The sequence below is a fragment of the Balaenoptera musculus genome, chromosome 11 (assembly GCF_009873245.2).
Source record: "Balaenoptera musculus isolate JJ_BM4_2016_0621 chromosome 11, mBalMus1.pri.v3, whole genome shotgun sequence".
In the NCBI taxonomy this organism is placed as follows: domain Eukaryota; kingdom Metazoa; phylum Chordata; class Mammalia; order Artiodactyla; family Balaenopteridae; genus Balaenoptera; species Balaenoptera musculus.
Window position 1 is genome coordinate 56,612,501 of NC_045795.1, and position 22,747 is coordinate 56,635,247.

Sequence of the window (22,747 nt, forward strand, 5' to 3'; positions counted from 1 at the left end):
TTTCAGTACATATAAACTTGTCAAATACCGTTGTACAACATACAATACATGGGGGTCTTTTGTTTTTGGCCATGCCACGCGGCATGTGGGATCTTAATTTGCTGAGCAGGGATCGCACCCACGCACCCCACACGGAGTCTTAACCATTGGACCTCCAAGGAAGTCCCCGTGGGGGTCTTTTTTAAAAAGCAAGAGTGTATTTAGTAACTAAGCTTTTTATACAGCTCAGCTATTTGATTGGTCATTGCTTTTACATAGATACTATCCAAGGGATTTTTCCCTTTAACTTGAAAGGCCAGAAACAAAAGTATATGAGATGAGATAGCTGCACTGTATGAAGAACATTCTTTCCTGGACTAGTCCTTGCTAAATTCAGGTGAAGTATCCGAGCTATCCCAGGAACTTGAGACATGCGTGCTGTCACTACGTACTAGCTGCTCAGAGAGATACCAGCCAGCAGCAAGCAGCTTGCCTTGCTTAGAGAATCTTGAGGGATATTTGTCCACTGGTAACTTACCATTTTGTGTGTTTTTCTTCAGGTGATGCAGACAGAAAACATTGTAAATTCAAGCCAGATCCCAACATCCCTCCAACCTTCAGTGCCTTCAACGAGGACTATGTTGGCAGTGGGTGGTCACGAGGCCACATGGCTCCAGCAGGAGATAACAAATTCTCATCTGTAGGCATATTTTTTGGGAGGGATGGGAACACAGGGCTGGTATTATGTGTACCATGGGACTTGGAAATTAAAAACCTAGGAGCCAAACCCTAACACTTGAGAATTTTCATACCCTATTTTGTCTTTTTCTTCCTGACTTCACTTCCTTTCTTTGCTCAGATGCTCAGACATTTTTAAACAGGTTGAGGAAAACTAAATGCTATGCAAAAGGGAATTGGAAAGCCACTAGGAGCTAAAGCTACTCGCTCATTTTTATCTTGAAAAATTTCAGACCTGTAGAAAAGTTGAAAAAAGAACACAGCAAAAATATTTTGACTTGTAGAAAAGTTGAGGATAGTACAGCAAAAACATTTTGATACATATATTTTACATATGCATTTTTTTAAACCATGGACAGTGAATTGCAGACATTGTAACACTTCACGCCTAAGTAGATTGCTCGGGAGATTGTATTGTCTAAAGATGAGGATATTTGAATATATGTCAGGTGTATCATTATACCAAGAAATGTGTGCAAGTGTATTTTTGTATATTTGTACAATAATATCCAGTATACAGTTCTCATTCAGATTTGCCAAATTTTCCCAATTATGTCCTTTACAACTTTTTTTTGGATTCAGTATCTAATCATGAATCACATATTACATTTAGTTGTCATGTCTCTCTAGCCTCCTTTAATGTAGGATAATTTCTCTGCCAAAAAAAGGCGAGAAATGTCTTTTCTGACTGGCATTTATTGCATGAATTGGTGATTATTATCATTAAGATAGTGGTTCTTAACCTTGGATACTCATTGTAACTACCTTGGGAAGTTTTAAAAAATCCTGATGCCCAGACCTGTAACCCAGAGCAGTTAAATTAGAAATTCTAGGGGTTGGGACCCAGGCATCGATATTTTTGAAGCTCCCTAGGTTATTTCAATGTGCATCCAAGGCTGAGAGCCACTGTTTGATGAGAGGGTATTTGGTGGCCTTGGCAGTGTAGACCAATGAAAGGAAATCCAGTGACAGAGCCTTGGGTTTACAGGTCAGAAGTGTGAGATGAGTGAACACATGGTGGCTAGAAATTCAGAAGAACAGGACTTTTTTGTGCCACTCCTGAACTAATGTGTTTGCACTGTACTAAAATACTACTGTGCTCCTGAAAGCTGCCCTTCGTTGAGAAATCCTCTGCCAGAGGCTTAGCACTAGAATTCACCTTTTAGCTTTATACTGGAAATTTTTCGTTCATAGAGTCTACATTATAGGTTTGAATTTTATAAATTGTGAAGAAAAGCAGCACACCAAACTACCTCTTTTGTTATAGTCCTTATTCTGAATAATCATTATTGAGCTTTCTGTCATGGAGTAGCTGTGGCTTTTGTTTATCTAAACAGATAGTTGCTGTAATTGCTTGGAGCTAAGGTATGAATAAGGAACTGGTTGTCTCTGCTTTGTAAAATCTCTCTCAAAGGGAAAGGTATTTCAGTGCAAGTTACTGTTTTTATTTCTTTTCACAGAAAGCCATGGCTGAAACCTTTTACCTTTCTAATATCGTGCCTCAGAATTTTGATAATAATGCTGGTTATTGGAACAGGTGAGGGGTGAGAGTTTTTAAAATGTGATTCTGTGGGAGATGAGTGATGTGACAGGAGAATGTGTGCCTAGCACCTGTTTCTGCCTTTGGTTTTTCAAATGTTAACACTACTGAAGATAAATATTTTGGACTAGTTTTCTTTGCTAGATTTGGAAGTATAGACTTCAAAACATAGCCAGCCATTTTGGTCATGTTTCCTCTGGTCAGAAGTCAAGTTCTGGAAGAAACTACTAAAAATCTTATTACTGAGGCAGTAGAACACTATGTTTATAGGCAGAGGATACTGTATTTTTCTCCATTTGTATTTAAAGAGTTGCTGAGCTTTTTAAGAACAGTTTTGGTACCGTTGAACATAACCATTACCAGTTTTTGATAGAAGCTGTCTACAGTAGTCCCCCGTTATCCACGGTTTTGCTTTTTGCTGTTTGTTACTCACCGTCCACAGTCCAAAAATATTAAGTGGCAAATTCCAGAAATTAACAATTCATAAATTTGAAATTGGCGCGTTGCTGAGTAACCTGCTAAAATCTAGCGCCTCCTGCTGTGTCCTGCCTGGGATGTGAATCCTCCCTTTGTACAGCGTATTCCCCCCATTGGTCAGTAACTGTCTCGCTTTCATAGTGCTTGTGTTCAAGTAACCCTTACTTTACTTAATAATGGCCCGCAAACGCAAGAGTAGTGTTGCTAGCAACTTGGATTTGCTGAAGAGAAGCTGTAAAATGCTTCCCTTAAGTGAAAAGGTAAAAGTTGTTGACTTAAGAAAGAAAAAAAATTGTATGCTGAGATGGTTGAGATCTGTGGTAAAAAGGAATCTTATATCTGTGAAACTGTGAAGAAGAAAAAAGAAACTCATGCTAGTTCTGCTGTTGCATCTCGGGCTGCAAAAGTTATGGCCACTAAGCATAAGTGCTTAGTTTAGATGGAAAAGTCATTAAATTTGTACAATAAGATATTTTGAGAGAGAGAGAGAGACCACACCCATATAAGTTTTACTACAGTATATTGTTATAATTGTTCTATTTTATTATTAGTTATTGTGTTAATCTCTTACTATACCTAATTTATAAATTAAACTTTATCATAGGTATATATGTATAGGAAAGAACATAGTGTATATAGGATTTGGCACTGTCTGCGGTTTCAGAAATTCACTGAGGGTCTTGGTACGTATTCTCTGTGGATGCGGGGGGGCTACTGTATAAAATCATCTGGGCATTCTGTATTTTTCTGATGCTTTCATGCAGTTCTGTCAGGGGATCTTTTAAGCATTTAAAACTGGTACAAATATTTCATGCTACTGCGTTTTCCCCAAACATTACTGTGTGGTTTAAAATAATGAAGAGAGCACCTCACACTAAAAAAAGACTTCAACAATTATCAGTCATGGCCCACATTTTTTCATCTACATACCCTCCTTTCCCCCTACGCAGATTATTTTAAGCAGGTCACAGATATTTTATCCACAAATTTTTTTTAAATTAATTAATTAATTTATTTTTGTTTTTGGCTGTGTTGGGTCTTCGTTTCTGTGCGAGGGCTTTCTCTAGTTGGCGGTGAACGGGGGCCACTCTTCATCGCGGTGCGCGGGCCTCTCATTATCGCGGCCTCTCTTGTTGCGGAGCACAGGCTCCAGACGCACAGGCTCAGTAGTTGTGGCTCACGGGCCTAGTTGCTCCGCGGCATGTGGGATCCTCCCAGACCAGGGCTCGAACCCGTGTCCCCTGCATTGGCAGGCAGATTCTCAACCACTGTGCCACCAGGGAAGCCCCACAAATATTTTGATATATATTTTTAGAAGATAAGAATTCTTTAAAAATATAACCACAGTACTGTCATTGCCCCTAAAAATGTAACAGTAATTCAGTAATTCCTTATTAACAATTTTACAATCAGTGTTCAAATTTCCCTGCCTGTTTTTACCTTTTTTTTTTTTTTTTGGTTGATTCTAACACAGTCCACACATAGATTTGGGTAATATATCTCTTCAGTCCCTTTTAATCTGTATGCTTCTCCTCTTCTCCCTGCCCCCGCAGATTATTGGTTGAAGATCTGGGATGTTTGTCCTATAGCGTTTTCTTTCCATATTCGGACTGATTACATACCTTCGGAAGCATTTAACATTTTCCTTTTTCAAGGGATATACTTTTTGGAGGAAAACTTTACCTTCAATTGGACATGTATGCTATAAGATGTAATGTTGATTTTACTTTTTAGATACAGAAACTGAGGAATGATGTCATGCATTGTTACCTCTCATAAATTGCTTCCAACTGCAGTATAACAAAGTGCATATTAAAACTACTTGCCAGGGCTTCCCTGGTGGCGCAGTGGTTAAGAATCCACTGGCCAATGCAGGGGACACGGGTTCGAACCCTGCTTTGGGAAGATCCCACATGCCGTGGAGCAACTGAGCCTGTGTGCCACAACTACTGAGCCTGTGCTCTAGAGTCTGTGAGCCGCAACTACTGAGCCCGAGTTCCACAACTACTGAAGCCCGTGTGCCTAGAGCCTGTGCTCTGCAACAAGAGAAGCCACCCAATGAGAAGCCCACGCACAGCAACAAAGACCCAATGCAGCCAAAAGTAAAAATAAATAAATTTATTTAAAAAATAAAAAAAATAAAACTACTTGCCATTTTTATCTAATAAATTAGCAAGAACAGTTTTTAAATGATTATTCCCAGTGTTGCAAAGATTCTTGTGAAACTGCTGTTTCGTATTTTGGAGTTTATAGAGTAAATTTGTACAATCTCATTAAAAATATTAGTTTTACATATAATCAAGCATCATTAAAATATTTATTCAATAAAGTAATTCTGGCCCTTGAAATTTATTCTAAGGAATTAATACAGTGTTGCATTATTTAAGAAATGTCAGGATAAACCCAATTGTCCTACAATAGTAGTTACATAAAAAAGGTATATCAACTTTTTGAAATGATATGTAATTCTTGAAAAAAGTTTATTTGAGAACTAGGACATAGAAAAATATGAGAGGAAACAAAACAAAATTTCAGTTATAAACTATGTTGAATGCACACACAGGAAAATGTAGGTAGTTGTATAAATGCGTGTATTTGTAAAGTTTTTCCATGCAGTAAACACACTGGGAAGAACATTGCTTATATGCTTATAGTGTTTTGTGCCATATTCTCTTTACATTGATTTCTCTAATATTCTTGGTTTCTCTCCTAAGGACTTGATATGGTTTGCTGCTTCTTCTACATTTATGTGTGAGAATATCACACATCTTTTTGCTTTGTTTCTCAGAATAGAAATGTACTGTCGAGAACTGACAGAGAGGTTTGAGGACGTCTGGATAGTATCTGGACCGCTGACCTTACCTCAGACTGGAAGCAGTGGAAGGAAAACGGTTAGTTACCAGGTAGGAACGTGTTTTAATATTCAAGCTTATGTTATTTGCATGAGGTTATAATCTCATTCTTCATTCTACTTTTCAATTTCATTTATTCACCAGGATTTATTGAGCACCTGTTGGAATGATAGGCATAGAGGATAAAATGATGGGTTAAAAAGCAAGCATTGACTTCAAGGAGGTCACAGTTTAGAAGGGGAAATAGACATGTTATCAGTTAATTATGTTAAAGTGTGATCTGATGTATAAACGCATAGATGAAGTGGTGTCAGAACGAACTGACCAACCCTATTTGTGGGGGTCAGGAAGACTTCACAGAGGAGGAGATGTTTTTTTTGGCCCCGCTGCATGTGGGATCTTAGTTTCTCGACCAGGGATTGAACCCTCACCCCCTGCATTGGAAGTGCAGAGTCTTAACCACTGGACCGCCAGGGAAGTTCCCCAAGGAGGAGATTTTTGAGCTAGATCTTGATGGGTGAGTAAGAGTGAACTGAGTCAGGAGGGAAGCACGGGGACTCCAGAGGATTGACAGTGTGAGCGCCGGACACTTAAGATCAATAGCAGAATTCTGGGGTTTAGGTATCGTTACAGACACGGGCTGAACTCAGGCAGATGGAGTGAGGAGGAATAGAGGAATACAGGAAAGAGTAATCACAAATTCACTTTTTACGTGAAGAAGAGGGAAGAATTCAGGAAGACATCCAGATTGCAGTTAGTTGAATAAATGGGAGGAAAAACTTTTCTTTTAGATGCTTGGATTTTTTTAAAAAGGTGAAGTTTTTTTTACACGCACGATATTTGAGAACTTTATGAATTGAAGGAAAGGGAGATTGAAGATATAAGAGAGTATAATTAGTGGTGTGAGAGCTGTAGACAGCTTCTGTTATGCCTAAGATTAAGGATTCTGCCAAGATATGGACACCAAGGGAAAAGGAGGGTAGGATGAATTGGGATATTGGGACTGCCATACATACACTAATATGTATAAAATAGATAACTAATGAGAACCTGCTGTATAGCACAGGGAACTCCACTGTACAGTAGAAACTAACACAACATTATAAAACGACTATACCCCAATTAACAAAAAAAAAAAGGAAAAAAAAAGGATTCTGCCAAGAAGGTAGCTGAACTGATGTACTGTGAGATCTACAGAGGGTCGGGAATGAAGTGAGGTGAGGAGGAAGAAAGGTGATAGAGTCAGTGAAAGGAGAGGGATTGAAGGACTTCCTGGAAAGTCAAAGAGGAGGTATGTTTGGGGGGAACATCTAGTAGATGTTTAGTAAATGCTGCTTAGGTTACATGGTTACTTAAGGGGGTCTGTGATAAAATTGAATGATCCGAGAAACAGAGTTAGGAAAATGAAAACAATTTTAGGGTGTATTCTGTCCCACTTGACTGGCTTATTATCAGCCCATCTGGCTCTGATGAGCAGTGATGTGTAAGTCTCCAAGTGTTCACACAGGTGCTCATGCCCTCAGAGTATTCCAGGGGTTCTTGTGGGAGTGAAGGAGTGGCAATGGAGTTAGTATTCCAAGCAGATTAATCTCTCTCATCAACTTGCTAATTTTCGTATTTTTTGTAATACTAGAAGGAAAAAATGCCTTAAAGCTCCCTGTGTTCTCTTATTTTTCAAATACTAATTATTCTTGAGCTTTGGTAAATCCTCTTTACTCTTACTTTTGGAAAATAGGTTCTCCCAGCTTTCACTTCTACACCTTAAATGATCAAATTACAGTTTTGTGTGGGCTTTGTTTTCATAAAATTGAAAAATTTGTATGACTAGCTTACTGTGTAGTAGAAGAAAAATGTATACAAGGTTTAAAAGGGACAGTTAACCAGTAGTTAAGAACATTTCACAAAACAGCTTTTTTGTGTGTGTGTGTGAATATTTCTGTTAAATATGTTTTGGCCACATGCTGTCGTGGGAAGTATATTGTTTTTCTTAAGTTGGATATAATTTTTATTATCTATCTGCTAAAAGCGCCTAGAAGCAGTGATATGCTATTAGCAATGAGTGTACCCTGAGACCAGATCTTGGTTTCTAAAAAACCACCTCCTGCTGAAAGAACCCAGCACTTGCAGAAATGGCTGATTCCAGGGATGGTGCAGGGAAAGTACAAACTGGAGCATCTTGTGCCAGGAAGCAAGTAAGTACTCAAACAAATGGTGAGGACATGTCAAAAGAACACAGGAATCAGCTTTATGGAGTTCTAACTTAACGTGTCTGGAACTATTTGATATCAAAATAAAATGGATTATAGAACTTACAAATAGGATTCCATATCTTAATACATAAGTAAACACATGGTTGTAAGGAGAAGCTTCTGTGTACCATGGACTGTCAACTAATAAGTTTGTAAGAATGGAAGAGAAAAATCATTTTGTAGCCATCATGGTAATGTGTTTCAAACAATCATCAGTGGATGTTAGAACTACAGAGTAGAAGCTTTATGACGAATAAGACATTTATATAATCTAAACGAATCCCTCCACAAATTACTTATTGATAACAAAGCAAGAAATGGTAACTTCACAGTAGAGAAACTCCCCCTTAACCGAGTGATCAGAGTTAATATTGCATGTATGGGACTTACTGATAAATTGTACTTCCTGGTGTGATACACGAAGGATACAATATCACTTCTGTGATATTTCTGCCCAAAATGCATAATGTTGAGTCTCATCATGCAGAAGTATCAGGCAAACCCCAACTGAGGGACATTCTGTGAAATAGCTGACTTACATTCTTCAAAAATGTTAGTGTTGTCAAAAACAAAGGCTGAGAAATTAACTGTTCCAGGTTAATGGAGACTAAAAAGTAAAGACTAAAACGCCTGAAAACAAAATGCATTGTGTTATCTTAGATCAGATCCTAGATCAGAAAAACAAAAGTTGCTAAATAAGACTTTATTCAGACAATTGGTAACATTTGAGGTCTGTAGATTAGATAATTATATTTCATCAGTGTTAAATTTCCTGATTTTGATCATTGTACTGTGATTATGTAAGTGAACGTCTTTGCTCCTAGGAGAGACATCCTGAAAGATGTGTCTATGACTTACTTTCAAAAGGGTTAGGGAAAAAATAGAGAGAGAGAAAAAGAGAGTGATAAAAGGAATTGGGCAAAATGTTGAGTTGATGAATCTGGGTGAAGGGTGTGCACGTGTTCCATATGCTATCCTTACACATTTTAAATTTGCAGTTAATTCAGAATGAAACAAATATATACGTATATACCTTTTAGTATATCTTTTCTAGACCAGAATTATTACTACACTGGAATATGTAAAACTAACCACTAAAAAGACTTAACCTTGCTTCTCCTAAATAGTTGATCCGTGAATGATATTCAGGCATGTTCAAGTAGCCTTGAAGAGAGTTTCAAAAGAGACCTGTCAGCTCTTCTCACCCTAATTAGTGTCGTAATGGTGAATGTGTGAGGGCAGTCAAGATCAGCTTCCTGAAGAGTATACTTTGAGTAACAGTCTTGTTTTTTTGTTTTTATTTTAAAGCATTATTGGTCTTAGGCCTTTTCTTTCAGATTCTGGGCCTCTGAACCTATATCATTAGTTTTCCATGTCTGTATTAATTTATAGGACCTATTCATGCTCATACTGGCAAATCTTTAATTCAGCAAATCTTTAAGTACCTCTCATGTGGGAGGATTGTATATGGAATTGTAAATGACATGCTTCAAACTACATTCTTGATTACTTTCTCCCTTCTTTCCTCTATTTCACATCCTGGGAGTCATCTCTCTCTCTTAATTTCTTTGAGTCAACAACTTTTATCAGTTCTTTTACTTAATAACTTGTACTCAGATTTTGTGGAATCTCTGAACACCTGTAATATTGAGGAGGACTCCACTAAGTTTCTCTGCACTTCCTACTTTCTGGCATAACAGGATGTTCCAGACTCGTCTTGGGCAAACTCTGGAATCAGCCGTTTCTCTTGGTTCATTTTAATGGGGATTGGTATTTAGAAACCAAGATCTGGGCAAGTTGATTCTTGAGTACTCGGTCTGCTGTTAGCCTTGTCATGTGTGTTCACCACATTTATTTTTAGCCGTTTTTAGTGGGTGGAGAGAGCCCCAAAGAACATAGTATGTGCATTCTATTGCCTTTAGTGGCGCACTGCTGGGAAGGCCTTTTTTCTCCATCTTCAATATTCCTATGCTTTTTTAAAATTTAATTTTATTTATTTATTTTTGGCTGCATTGGCTCTTTGTTCCTGCACGCGGGCTTTTCTCTAGCTGCGGTGAACGGGGGCTACTCTTTGTTGCACACGTGCTTCTCATTGCGGTGGCTTCTCTCGTTGCGGAGCACGGGCTCCAGGCGTGTGGGCTTCAGTAGTTGTGGTACGCGGGCTTCAGTAGTTGTGGTACGTGGGCTCAGTAGTTGTGGCTCGCGGGCTGTAGAGCGCAGGCTCAGTAGTTGTGGCACACGGGCTTAGTTGCTCCGTGGCATGTGGGATCTTCCCGGACCAGGGCTCAAACCCGTGTCCCCTGCATTGGCAGGCGGATTCTCAACCACTGCGCCACCAGGGAAGTCCTTCCAGTGCTTTTTGAGAAGGAGATTTATAGACCCTGGTCGTAAAGGAAGCAGATAACTCTGTGTGTTATGTATGTGTACATAAAGTTGAATGTTGATAGGAATCTATATCCCTCGATGGGTATACAGTTTTTCATCTTTCTTGGAATCATATCAAAGTGACATCTACTTTTATATACGTATTTATATTTTTCACTAACCATTTCTGTTATAGCTTTTGTTAGATTTGGCATCAAACTTGATTTCAGGTGGAATTTTAAACTTAAAAATCTTTAGTATATTTATTAGCATGAAAGCAAAATAGGATCCTTTAGTAAATTAAATTGGAAACATTGTCTCAGAGCTCACCATTTTAGGAATTTAGTTGGGCCAAAAATATTATATGTATGCGTACAAATATATACACGTATAAACTTGGGTGAATTTGGTTAAGGAAAACAGACATGGGAGGCAAAGCTAGGCAAGGGGAAGAGGTAGGAAAAGGTAGGATGTATGCCGAGAAATAGTAAGTCCCTCAGACAGTTGGATTAGAGCACTTATATAGGGAAGAAGACGAAAATAAAAGGAAAGGATAAACAACAAGGACCTACTGTATGGCACAGGGAACTATATTAAATATCTTGTAATAACTGTAATGGAAAAGAATCTGAAAAAGAATATATATGTGTGTGTATGTATAAAACTAAATGACTTTGCCGTAAACCTGAAACTAATACAATATTATAACATTATAAATCAACTATACTTCAATAAAAAGTTGTTTTGAAAAAATAAAAATAAAAGGGAAGGTTTGTACCAGGTGGTAGAAACCTTGAATGCCCAGCTAAAAATTCAGGTTATTTTCTAGCAATTCATAATAAAATCATTGCTGATAAAACCATGTCCTTTAGTGATGCTGAGAAAGGGGACACAGCATTGCCCAGCCCTCGAGGTGGGTCTTTTCCTCTCAAGGAATTAATATGTATTTGAATCATGAAGTCCTGTTTCCCGGGGAATATCTTGCAGTTATGTGTGGCAATTCGTGTTTTGTTTTCTTAAATCCATCCATTTAGTATTTACTTCTTGTTTACAACTATACTCTGAACCTTATTTTAGGAGGATGTAGCTAATAAAAATGAGGTATTAATTTACTTTTCTATCTAGGTAATGAAGCATATATGTGTATACTTTGGAGGAAGTGAAGCAGATGAGCTGGTATTTATCGAGGGCCATATACACAACCCAGTATGTAGGTAGCTTTGTTCATGCTATCCCAGTCAGTCCTCACAAACAGCTCTTACAAACAAGCAGTGGTTATCTTCTTTTATAGGCAAGGAAATTGAGGTTTTGAGGGGTCATGTCCAAGTCACATTGCTAGTAATTGTCAAGGGGGAAATCCAAAGGTGGCTCTCTCTACTTGTATGAGAATTGCCAGTCATTCGTAGTATTTTTCTTTAAGCTCTCAAAAGTCGACAGTGAAGGGATTGCTGTGCTCTTCATATATAGAAGCTTAAGGCCAGGAGGTAAAAAATGATGTGGATGGAGAGCAGTTACAAGTGATATTTACTAGCCTGCAAAAATAAGAACAGAAAATGGGCCAAGAGGAGGATTCCTTATAACCAGGCAGAAATGTCTGCTAGAATATATAGGAAAGAATCACAGCATCATAGGACTTGAGTGAATGTGAGCCTGAGGGAAGATTGGTAGCAGTGATTTTATCAGAGTGAGTCATCTGACAGCTCTAATTAGAATCACCCCCTTTATTATAGCTTAGGTCATCCATGTGCCTATTTCTAGAAAAGATTGAATCAAGACAAGTGAAACATACCTGAAGATCCTGGCCTGAACATTATAATTGACCTGGCAAGAAAGTGAGCTTCAGATTTGACAATTCGGTAGTGGTGGTGGTGGTGATGTTAGAAGTACTTAACAGTCTGTGTTTTCCTTCTACAGCATTATTTTCCAAACTTCCACAACTCCTGGAGTGGGGAGGAAATTGAAAGTATGCTTCCAGGGATCTTGGGGCATCAGCTGTAGTGATCAGGAATGTTTTTTTGAAATCTCCTCTTTTATCTTTATGCAATCTTCATTTCCATATCTATTTGTTTTAATTGAAATAAATTCTTTTATGTGTTAAATATTTCCTCACCCCCATCCTAAATTGCCTAGTAGAATTGAGAGTCTGGGAAGCTGTGCTTGTTTCACTGGCTTGGCATCTCCCACCTCTGCGCCAGGTGGGTGCCCCGTGTGAGAAGCACCATCTCCCAGGGTTTGAGCTCCCGCAGAGGTAGCACAGGTACCACACGGGGCTGCCACACCCCTGTTGACTCCCCACCCCTGTGACTCCCTCCCTTTTTGTTCCTCCAGCCTCTCACGTAGAGATTCCCTGTTTATCACACTGTCATGGTCTCTTTCTTTCACTTGATTGGCATGACCCTTATTTTAAGGGCTTCATCTCTTGATGTGTCCAACAGTTTTATTTTTGGAATTTCTTTTTCTTTTGTCTTACCAAGGGAACGTAACCAGATACATTACATCTATCTGAGTCTTGCAGGTACATATTTTTTCCTCACGAAGCTGCTTGCTATTTCACTTAAGGCACAGTTGCTGCAGATATGACATGACAGAGGGCAGGCTTAGCCTGGGTGTTGTTTGCGGCCAGTGTCTTCTGGCACTGAGTCAGCATGAAGGCCCAGCTCTGTGTGTGTGGAGCTGGGGGTGGGATGGGGGAGCAAATTGTCATCTCTGTCTCTTGGATAGGAGGGAATGAGCGCAGGTCAGCATGTACGGAAACTAATTTCAGGTCACGAGCGAGTGCCAGCTTTATGATTGTTATATATATTGTATTTTCTAGTCACTCCCAGTTGATTCCCAGCTTTTGTTACAGCCTTGACAAGAGTTGAGTGCTGTTTGGTAATTTAACAGCAGCAAGGATTTCCTTTGTAAAGTATTTTTATACCTAAATATTATATGAAAAGGATTATTGCTGATTTACTGATACTAAAGACTTGGTTCACGTTAAGCCCTCAAGTCCTTTGTTTAGGGCATCATTTGGGTCCAACCTGTTTTCTTCTCCTGAAACCCTATTGTCCACCTTGAACTGGTCTAATTTTGCTTGATCCCATGTTTCCCCACTGTCCCTCTGCAGAACCATCTTTTGTACCAATGCAATTGCATTTCTTTCTTTTGAATGACATCCACTACAAAAATAGCTTTTTTACATAGGCCTTGCAGATTTCAAAATCTTTTTTTTTTTTTTTTTTAACGTGTCTTTGTATCTTCAGAACTATTCTATGAGATAGACATTTTGGGGATTGTTATTACCCATTTTATGAATGAAAAAAGAAGATACCAGTGGCTGTGACTTGCAACTTCATGCAAAGCCTCAGGTCTGTGGGGTTTCAATCTGCTGAACCATTCTGCTTCAGTACCCTAGTTTCTAGAAACATTTTCTGAAAGTCTTCCAGTTTTCCTGAAAGTGGGAAGAATTTATTATGTAGGTTGAGTTGTTTACAGAGAAGATAGCTTTAAAATATTTCAGGATTTTTTTGATTTTAAGTTTTAAATTCAAGGAAGAAACAATGAGGTTTCTGAATTTCCAAATAGGACTGGTTCCGATATTAGGCAGATTAAAGATATTTACTTCCTGAAAACAAAGCAGACAGAGTCAGAGAAGACAGATAGTGGCTAAGGTTTCCATTATTCTCTTTATTTCTGGGAATAGTGTTTTATGGCCCCTTTGTTGAAATATTGTGAGACCGTCATGGGTGGAAGAGTCACACTTTGTGGTTCTTAGTAGGAATTTCTGTGTCCATGAGGTTTCTCAAAAGTAATATTAGAGGTCCTCTAGCTATGTGAGAGTTTTTGAAAATCTAATAGAAATGGTACATTTCCATGAGGTAAAGCCATGAATCTTAAAATGCCAAGCTTCTTTACTTTTGGCTGGAATTTAATAAACCTGGTTAGAAGCTCTGGTTGGCAGCACATGGCCTAACCAATTAATTATTTTTGAGAGTTGTCATTTGTAGACAAAGAGTCCATGAGGAGAGAAAATAATCAAGTGACTGGTCTCCTGACAGTTGGAGTCTGAGATCTGTGCTGCAGTGATGGAGGGTGTCCACCAGGGGGTACCAAGGATTTGCTTAACTGTTGGCTCCCCAGCTAGTTAGTGCCTGGACCACCTGAAGCCCGTTTAACCTCCCCCCACCCCACCTCCACCTTGTAAACTGTGGCTCAGCTGCAGCCATCCCCTCAGCGCTGCTGCTGCTCTGTATCAGGGTCTCACCACATTTTGCCTGCAGTGAAGGCTGTGGGTGTTGTCTCCTCTCCTGGATGGGAAGCTTCTTGAGAGCAGCACCAGCTGCATTTACTTTAAAGCTTATTCCTTTCGGTATTTCCAGCAGTGCCGGGCGCAGGACCTCTGAGCTGCAGTGTTGAGTTAACATCTGTTGGTGATCTGTGGGCTAGTTGTGACCCTCCATCGTGTTCACTTTCAGTATGTTTTTTTGTCTTGAAGGGCATGTTTATTTTCCCAGCCGCATAAATGACTTGCTGGAGGGGGTTGTGTAGTTTCATAAACCTTACTCTAAACTGCACCCTGACCAACCACTTTCACTAACTTCCAAGGCAGTTATAGAGATCATTCCTGTGGAATGATGGGTCTTCCCCGCAGCCCTGCAGTTGGCCTTGGCGGTGGGACTTCCCTGCGTGTTAGGCAGCAGATGGCCTCGGAGTTGTTAGGCTGTGCGCCGTGTAGGTAGGAGCTTGGGAAAAGCAGAAGAGAATCCTCTGTAGCTCTCATCCCTCTGCCTTATCTGGGCTCCCAGTGGGGCCTCCCACAGCAAGCGGGTTTGGCCTGGGAGGGAGGCCTCTTGCCGAGGAAGGGCGGGCCCGGGAGGAGCAGTAGTACCCCAAGCTTATTGTAGTTAGATTGTGTCATTTTATTGGAGACCATTAAGGAAGTGGACATTCATTTTTTTTCTTTTCCAGAAAATAGATAATGGCTTCTAAGCCAATTGGAAGGAAATTTGAAAAGGTTTCATAACAGTGTTATTTCATTATTGCAGCCAACCTACACAGGCAACCAAGTTGTTTTCAGGCCTGACCCTGGCTCTGGCTTTTTCGTTGTGTGGATACCTTTCCAAAGTGTTTGATTTGATGACACATTCAGAAGTTCTGTGTTTGAGAGCAGACCCAAGAGTGTGCAGAACTCTGAGCAAACAGCATTTACATTTACCTAATGTAATTTAAAAAATGAGCCACAGTCTAGGTGATACTGGAGATGGTAATACTGATGTGGTGTGTCTGGGTGCTTCTTGAAAGGCTGTTTGTTTAGCTCCCTAGTGAATTTGGTAAACTAAGGCCATATTTTTATTTCTAGAGCTGGGAGTTCCCCAAGCTGGCCGTTTTGACCTTTGAATGTTAGAAGCACCAGAAGTTCTGATTATGAGACAGAGAGAAGGTGACAGCTTTTCTTGTCCATTAAAAAACCCAGGACTCACTCCTGACATCCCTTTGTCCTACAGACGGAGCAGAGAATGGGACCCCTGCTCTTTGGGGTGGCATTGCTTTAAAGACGATCAGAATCTACCTGTTAAATGCTCATCTTCTCTGTGAATCTGTGTCTTGGTTTATTATTACCTTTGGCAGCTGAATTTAAATCCACTGGGGGTGGGGTGGGGTAGTTTGTAAGTACATTTTCAGAAATGCATCTTAAAGCTTTTCAGGAAAAATTTGGGACCTGCTAGTGCAGATTAGCATTGCAAATATGGCTGCTTTGCTTTTAGGTGATCGGCGAGGACAATGTGGCGGTGCCCTCCCACCTCTACAAGGTGATCCTGGCGCGCAGAAGCCCGAGGTCTGCTGAGCCCCTGGCACTAGGGGCCTTCGTGGTGCCCAACAAGGCCATTGGCTTCCAGCCCCAATTAAGTGAGTTCCAGGTGAGCCTGCAGGAGCTGGAGAAGTTGTCAGGACTGGTGTTTTTCCCTCATCTGGATAGGACTAGTGACATCAAGAACATCTGCTCGGTGGACACCTGTAAGCTCCTGGATTTCAGGGAGTTCACTCTGTACCTGAGCACAAGAAAGATTGAAGGAGCCCGATCGGTACACAGACTGGAAAAGGTCATGGAAAATTTGCAGAACGCAGGCATTGAACCTGATGAGGAGTTCATGACTCGCTACGAGAAGAAACTGGAAGAACTTAAAGCTCAGGAGCAGTCAGGAGTCCTGGAGGGAAAGTCCTCGTAGTTCACGTCTCAGAAGCGTGATGTCATCTGTAATGAAGCAGGTGCGGCCTCTTCAGATACTGTATTTTAGTGGCTTTGTTTTAAAATGATGGAATCCTAAATTTTAGACTAAATTTCTCATCAAAAGATGTCAGATGTTTTGGTTGGTATTTTATTTGACGTGGGAAACTAAGGAAACTGTTAATGCCTGCAGATCACAGGCTGGTCTTGTGTCAAGTTAACAGGAGGGCTGTGTCTGCGGGATGACGCTGTGTGCGTGTCCCTCTGGATGTATTGTATGTGAAGGCGTTCTATTTTCTGCCTCCAAATCGTACAGTGTCTTTGATTTATCTGCTCAGCCTTCTTGGAACCCAAGATTGTACGTTTTCTTTCCCTTGGACTTGAGTTGGTCTTAGAGATGGCTTTTAGATAACCTCTATGAATTATCCTGACCACATGTATTATATATTTGTTTCTTGTTCCTCCTCTCATGGACCTGCTGTTCCTCCTCTTCTGTTATGCAAAAGCACTCAACAACTACATTTTCTGCTCACTTAGTGTGTTCTGTATACTAAGCTAAGTGCTTCACATGTACTATCCTACAACTACCCTCTGAGGGAAATACCACTATCCTCATTTTACCCATGAGGAAATTGAGGCTTAGAGAGCTGAAGTATTTTGCCCAAGGCTCATCTTCCCAAAGAAGTAATCCACAAGGAATGAGGCATATAACATGGGGTACATTAAAATCTTCCCTGACACAGAGGCTCAAAGACATACTTCTGTGGGTGTCTGTGATCCTGGGGCCTGCTTGGTAAGAGGGCTCTGGTTTCCTGTCTGCAGTCGAGCCATAGGGACTTTAATGTTCTCTGACTTGAACTCTCCTAAGTTCTTTGGGAAGAAACAATCACAGGTATTTGAACGTTAGAGGACAGTGCTTTATGGGGCTTACCTGAGTCCCTACTTGCCTTCAGAAATGCAATTCTTCTAGTGACTGGCTGGTGCCGAATTGACGTGTTTCTTGCTTTGCAGATGGGCTTTTTGTGAATCTCTGCCCGCAGATTCACCAGCTCATGGCTTGCTCGCCTTTGTGCCTGCCTACCTGGTTGGCCCAAAGACCCAAAGACAGTTACCCCTGGGGGAAACAGTGGCTGTTTTTCTGAGCCAGATCTCTAGATTTGGGTTTACGTGGAATCCTTTCATGGGCTGTCATAAGTGCAGGCAGTAAAATATCTTCAAATAGAGCACAGGAACTTGTCTGACTGTGTCCTATCAGTACTGTCTTTCCAAGTGGTGTTACCAGAACAGTTTTTGTGGTGTTTTTGTGTTTGTCTCTAACAGACATGCCAAGGTGTTAAGATAAAGGTAAGATGAGAATGGTTGATCTTGTTCTGCTTTATTTGGGTAAACAAGAAGTTGGGGGGTCAGAACACTTCAGCCCGGTTAATACTGGCCTGTTTTATCTCACTGTTCCCCAATTAGCTTGTGCCGGTCTTTTTCTTCTCAGGGAGAAAGAGCCAAAATGTCACTGTGACCAAAAATATCTGTTACTTTCTCTCCTTGTTGGAGAGGTGACAGTGGGGTCTGGGTGTTTTTCCAGGAGCCCGAGGGCGGCTCTGTGGGAGGGGTCCTACTGCCCGTCTCCAGAGGTGAGTCCCCGTCCGCTGTCCCCCGGGCCTGTCACTACGTTCTCCTCTGACCTGAATTTCCAGCAGCCTTGGGGTTATTCCCATGCTGTTCTCACTCCTGTGCCTCCACCTCGATGGTAGAAAGTCTTGATTTTTAGATCAGTAAATTAAAGTGTCTTAACACATTTTTAGTTCCTATGAAAAATGCTACCTAGTCATTGTGAAAAAGACATAACTACTTATAATAAAAAAAAAAATGCAGTCTCCCAATCCTCATTATTATATGTAGAAGTTTTGTTGGTATACAACAGGTGATACTTGAATTGTTGTCTCAACACTTCCACTAAGAGTCCCTCCAAAACAAACTGAAATGTAAACACTGGGTAGAGCTCAGGACTTTCCTCTGGATCAGATCACTTCCGTCTCCCCCGCGGGACTGTTGAGTACTTGGACTCAGACGCAGCAGAGCCCTAGGCCTCCCCCCAGCATCAGGTGTGTCCCTCTGGTCAAAGAAGCACCTCGTTACTGACCTGAGCCAATCACCATCCAGCCGGGCCCTCTCCGGGTCCTGCCGCGGTCTCAGGCTGCACCTGGGACTCTGCCTTCCACTCTGTTTATGCTCAGGGAGCCCCTGGTCTGAGGGAGGCTGTTGAGGGAGAAGGACCAGGCTTCGGGGGCTCTGCTGCTGGGATCCCCCTCTGGGGGCGAGAGACTCACTCCCTAATCTCTCTCCACCTGCAGTAACATCTTTATTTCGAGACTTCAGGCTCTTTGGTCTATGGATTGAGACTATTTCGCCTATATCGTATGCAGCAAAGGGGGGCCTTCCACAAGTGGCAAAGGTAGGATGGGTGTGCTAGCCCCTTAAATACCTGTGAGTGTTTCTGCCCTTGTGCCTCCATCTTCAAACGACTGAAAACCTCCGTCCCTCCTTCAGGACTTAGGATAGAGCCAGCAGGAGATACAGAGTCTGATCTTGAGGGAATGAATGGCTTCCTACAGAGCTGGGCTCAGCCCACAGCCCTGCTCTTGGAGTGACTGTGAGTATTACCATGTCGCCTGTGTTCCCTGCCTTGATCGTGAGTCCATAAATGTCATTGGCGTTAACATGACAAATCTCAAATTTCCTGTCAGCAGCCCATCCGCAACTCCAGGGTCTGCTGTTCTGTTCCCTGCTAACTCCCTCCCATGTCCACCCTGTGTGCCCTTCCCCTTTCTGGGCCCTCACTCTCCTCCCTGAGCCTCTAATTCATTCTGGTGGAGTTGGTCAGGGGTGGCGTCACATCGACCACGGAACCCCTGCTCTTGCCCACATCCATGCCCAGCCTCTCCATCTGGCCTGCTTTTCTGGATGTCGTATGGAGATGGTCTATCAGGGGATCCAGTGCTGCTTTTCCAGTCCACCCCCACCTCCAGGGACCAACCCTCAGGTCATCAGAGGGCCAAGTGGGATGTACCACACTCTGTATAATTTGAGGCAGGGGACATGGGGTGCTTGGATGGGCTTCTTTTCCATGTTCTTGAACTTGACAGTTTGGCCAAGGACTGGTCCCCTCTGAGTGCACAGCACCTCTAGGGGTCAATGTGGCCTAATGCCACACTGCTGGGACCTCGCCCGAACGCAGAGCCTCAGTAGGCAGGCTCTCAGGCTAGATGGTACAGGAGGGGTCATCTTGTCCAGTGCGCCTCATGTTTGGCTCATGTCAGAGTAGCCTAGGGAGTTTAATCCGCCCCCCCTCCAATCTTATTTTGAATAATTTCAAGCTTTCAGAAAAGTTGAAAGTGCAGTGAATGAATGCCCTCCCTCAATATTGTGTCTCATTGGTGTTCTTTTCTTGAACCATTTAAAAGTAAATCATTGTCTAAAAAAAAGTAAGTTGTAGATACAGCACTTCACTTTTTTTGTTGTTTTTTTACTTTATTTTTTTTAAATTGAAGTATAGTTGATTTACAATGTTGTATTTCTGCTGTACAGCACAGTGATTCAGTTACACATATATATACATTATTTTTTTATATTCTTTTCCATTATGGGTTTTTAAAAAAATTTATTTAATTTATTTTTGACTGCATTGGGTCTTCGTTGCTGCACACGGGCTTTCTCTAGTTGCGGCGAGCGGGGGCTACTCTTCGTTGTGGAGCACGGGCTTCTCATTGCGGTGGCTTCTCTTGTTGCAGAGCACAGGCTCTAGGTGCGTGGGCTTCAGTAGTTGTAGCACATGGGCTCAGTAGTTGTGGCTCGCAGGCTCTAGAGTGCAGGCTCAGTAGTTGTGGCACACAGGCTTAGTTGCTCCGTGGCATGTGGGATCTTCCCGGACCAGGGCTCGAACCCGTGTCCCCTGCATTGGCAGGTGGATTCTTAACCACTGCACCACCAGGGAAGCCCTCCATTATGGTTTATCATAGGATATTGAATATACTTCTCTGTGCTATACAGTAGACCTTGTTGTTTATCCATTCTATATATAATAGCTTACGTCTGCTAACCCCAACCTCCCACTCCATCCCTCCCCCAACCCCCTCCCCCTTGGCAACCACAGGTCTATTCTCTATGTCCATGATTCTGTTTCTGTTTCGTAGGTTCATCTGTGTCATATTTTAGATTCCACATATAAGTGATATCATATGGTATGTTTCTCTGTCTGACTTCACTTACTATGATAATCTCTAGTTGCATCCATGTTACTGCAAATGGCATTATTTTGTTCTTTTTTATGGCTGAGTAGTATTCCATTGTCTGTATGTACCACATCTTCTTTATCCATTCATCTGTTGATGGGCATTTAGGTTGCTTCCATATCTTGGCTATTGTGAATAGTGTTGCATTGAACATTGGGGTGCATGTATCTTTTCGAATTAGAGTTTTCTCTGGATATATGCCCAGGAGTGGGATTGCTGGATCATATGGTAGCTGTATTTTTAGTTTTAAAAGGAGCCTTCATACTCTTCTCCATAGTGGAGAATTAATTATTAAATAGAATAGGTCCCCAATGAATCATCCATCCTGCTTGCCAAGTACTCTTTGGGCCACATGTAGGAGGCCTGAGGGCCAGCCAAGGAGGTGGCCTTGAGGAGGCCTCTTGACTCTCGTGGCACCTTCCTTGTCCTAGTCAGAGACCAGAGGCGCCTCCACCCACTCTTGGGTGCTCTGTCCCCCAATTTTGCATCCAAAATTGCTCCCAAGTTTCTCACCCTCCACTGTCCCCATCCTAGTCCAAGCCCCGTCATCTCTCCCTACAGAGACCACCTGACCTGTTTCCCCTCATCTATTCTTATGCCCCACAGATCTTTCCCTCATAGCAAGAGGTGGGATCTTTCTAAAGTACAAACCCAGATGGCAACCGTGCCCCTCCCCGCAAATAATAAAAAAGCAAGTACAACAAGGCACCTCTTTGTGTGCCCCTGGGTCACGTCCACACTCCGCTCCTGGCTCCCCCTCACTCCCATGCCAGCCACGTGGGCCATCTTTCCCTTCTGGACCAGGCTGCGACCCTTCCCTCTCTCTGCCTGGCAACACCCACCTCAGTCAACACAAATGCCATGTCTTCATCAGAGGTCTTCCCTGATGCCGCCCCTGGATATTCGTACTCGTTGTACTTTGTCCCACCCCACACCCTCACTGTTTTGTAATTATAAAGAGCCCTGGTTTGTGGATTTTGAGGTTAGTGTCTGTCTCCCCAGGATGACCTTGAGTTCCATGAGGGCATGGGCCTCCTCTGTTTGTGCTCACTTTTTTAACTCCAGAACCTGGGAGATGTTCAGCACATGTTTGCTAAAGGAAGAATGGACAGATGCCTCGGTTTCCCCAGCTGGTCCCGTGTGTAGGCTGACATCACTTAGCAGGAGTGAGGGAGTGAGGTAAGGGATCCCTTTGGCTCCGGGGCCTCCTGTCACTCGCGCCTGGGGAGTCCCGCTGCCATCAGGCCCGCAGGCCAGGCTGTGGCCCCACTGCTCCGTTTTTATCTATCCTGCAGACGTCAGAGTCTCTACAGGAGGAGGAGGGTGGTCACGCAGCAGCTGGGGCTGGCGGGAAGGAGACACATGGGGCCAGGTGGTCTTCAGCTGGGGCACAGGAGCAGAGAAATTGGCACGGGGGGCTCTGCAGCAGGTGGGTGGCGAGGGCTGGGCGGGCTGCCCATAATCGAGGGGCTGACAGTGGGCGTAAAGAGCCCGCTTAGTGCAAGTGGAGGACTGGGGGTGGGAAGGCCAGAGCTTCAGCCCCCGACCCAGCCGTTCCTCTGGCCTCTGCTAGTCTCCCTGCTCTGGGCTTCTAGAACCCCCAGGCCCCCAGCCCCTGTGACGCCCTCCACTCCCCCAGCCTCCCTGTCCCTCAGCTCCCCAGTCGCCACCTGTGGCCCGTCCTGCCAGTGGCCTGGGCCCTGCTGGCCAGCCCCCTTCTCTCATCACCTCCTCCTACTCCCTGTGGCACCCTGGCACCAGGCCCAGGTCTGTGTGGACTGATTTCCCAACACTCCTGTCCTCCCTGCCCCACAGCCCCAGGGAGGGACTCCCTTGGGGATCCGGCTTCCCCCAGAGGTCAGGTGCGGGGAGGATGGGGCTGACGGAGGGCCTGGTCCACCCCGAGCTCTGGAGCTGAGCTAGGGAGAGGACGTGGAGGGAGAGGAGGGCATGCGGGGCCACTGCGGGGCAGGGGATGCAGTCCCTGAAAGGCCACACTACCTCCCCACTTTCCTTGGTCTTGCCTGGCGCCATCTGCCCTTCCCAGCTCTTCC

At 42.7% G+C, this 22,747-nt stretch overlaps 1 protein-coding gene across 6 annotated transcripts in view; it reads left to right on the forward strand.

Annotated features, from left to right (window-relative positions):
- LOC118903859 (nuclease EXOG, mitochondrial) overlaps positions 1 to 22,747 on the forward strand; it is a 34,077-nt gene that overhangs the window by 6,870 nt on the left and 4,460 nt on the right. For 2 of the 6 annotated variants that reach the window (XR_005021878.1, XR_005021879.1), the window contains exons 3-9: positions 540 to 679; positions 2,178 to 2,254; positions 5,523 to 5,637; positions 15,947 to 16,448; positions 18,756 to 18,856; positions 18,952 to 19,054; positions 21,759 to 21,872. Coding sequence is in view for 1 of the 6 variants with exons in the window: in XM_036869339.1 (XP_036725234.1) it covers positions 540 to 679; positions 2,178 to 2,254; positions 5,523 to 5,637; positions 15,947 to 16,408 (794 nt within the window). In the remaining 5 variants the exon portion in view is untranslated. Of the gene's footprint in view, positions 1 to 539; positions 680 to 2,177; positions 2,255 to 5,522; positions 5,638 to 15,946; positions 17,769 to 18,755; positions 18,857 to 18,951; positions 19,055 to 19,339; positions 19,587 to 21,695; positions 21,873 to 22,747 lie in introns of those variants that run through there. The other 4 variants (XR_005021881.1, XR_005021882.1, XR_005021880.1 and 1 more) reach the window with 4 other exon arrangements.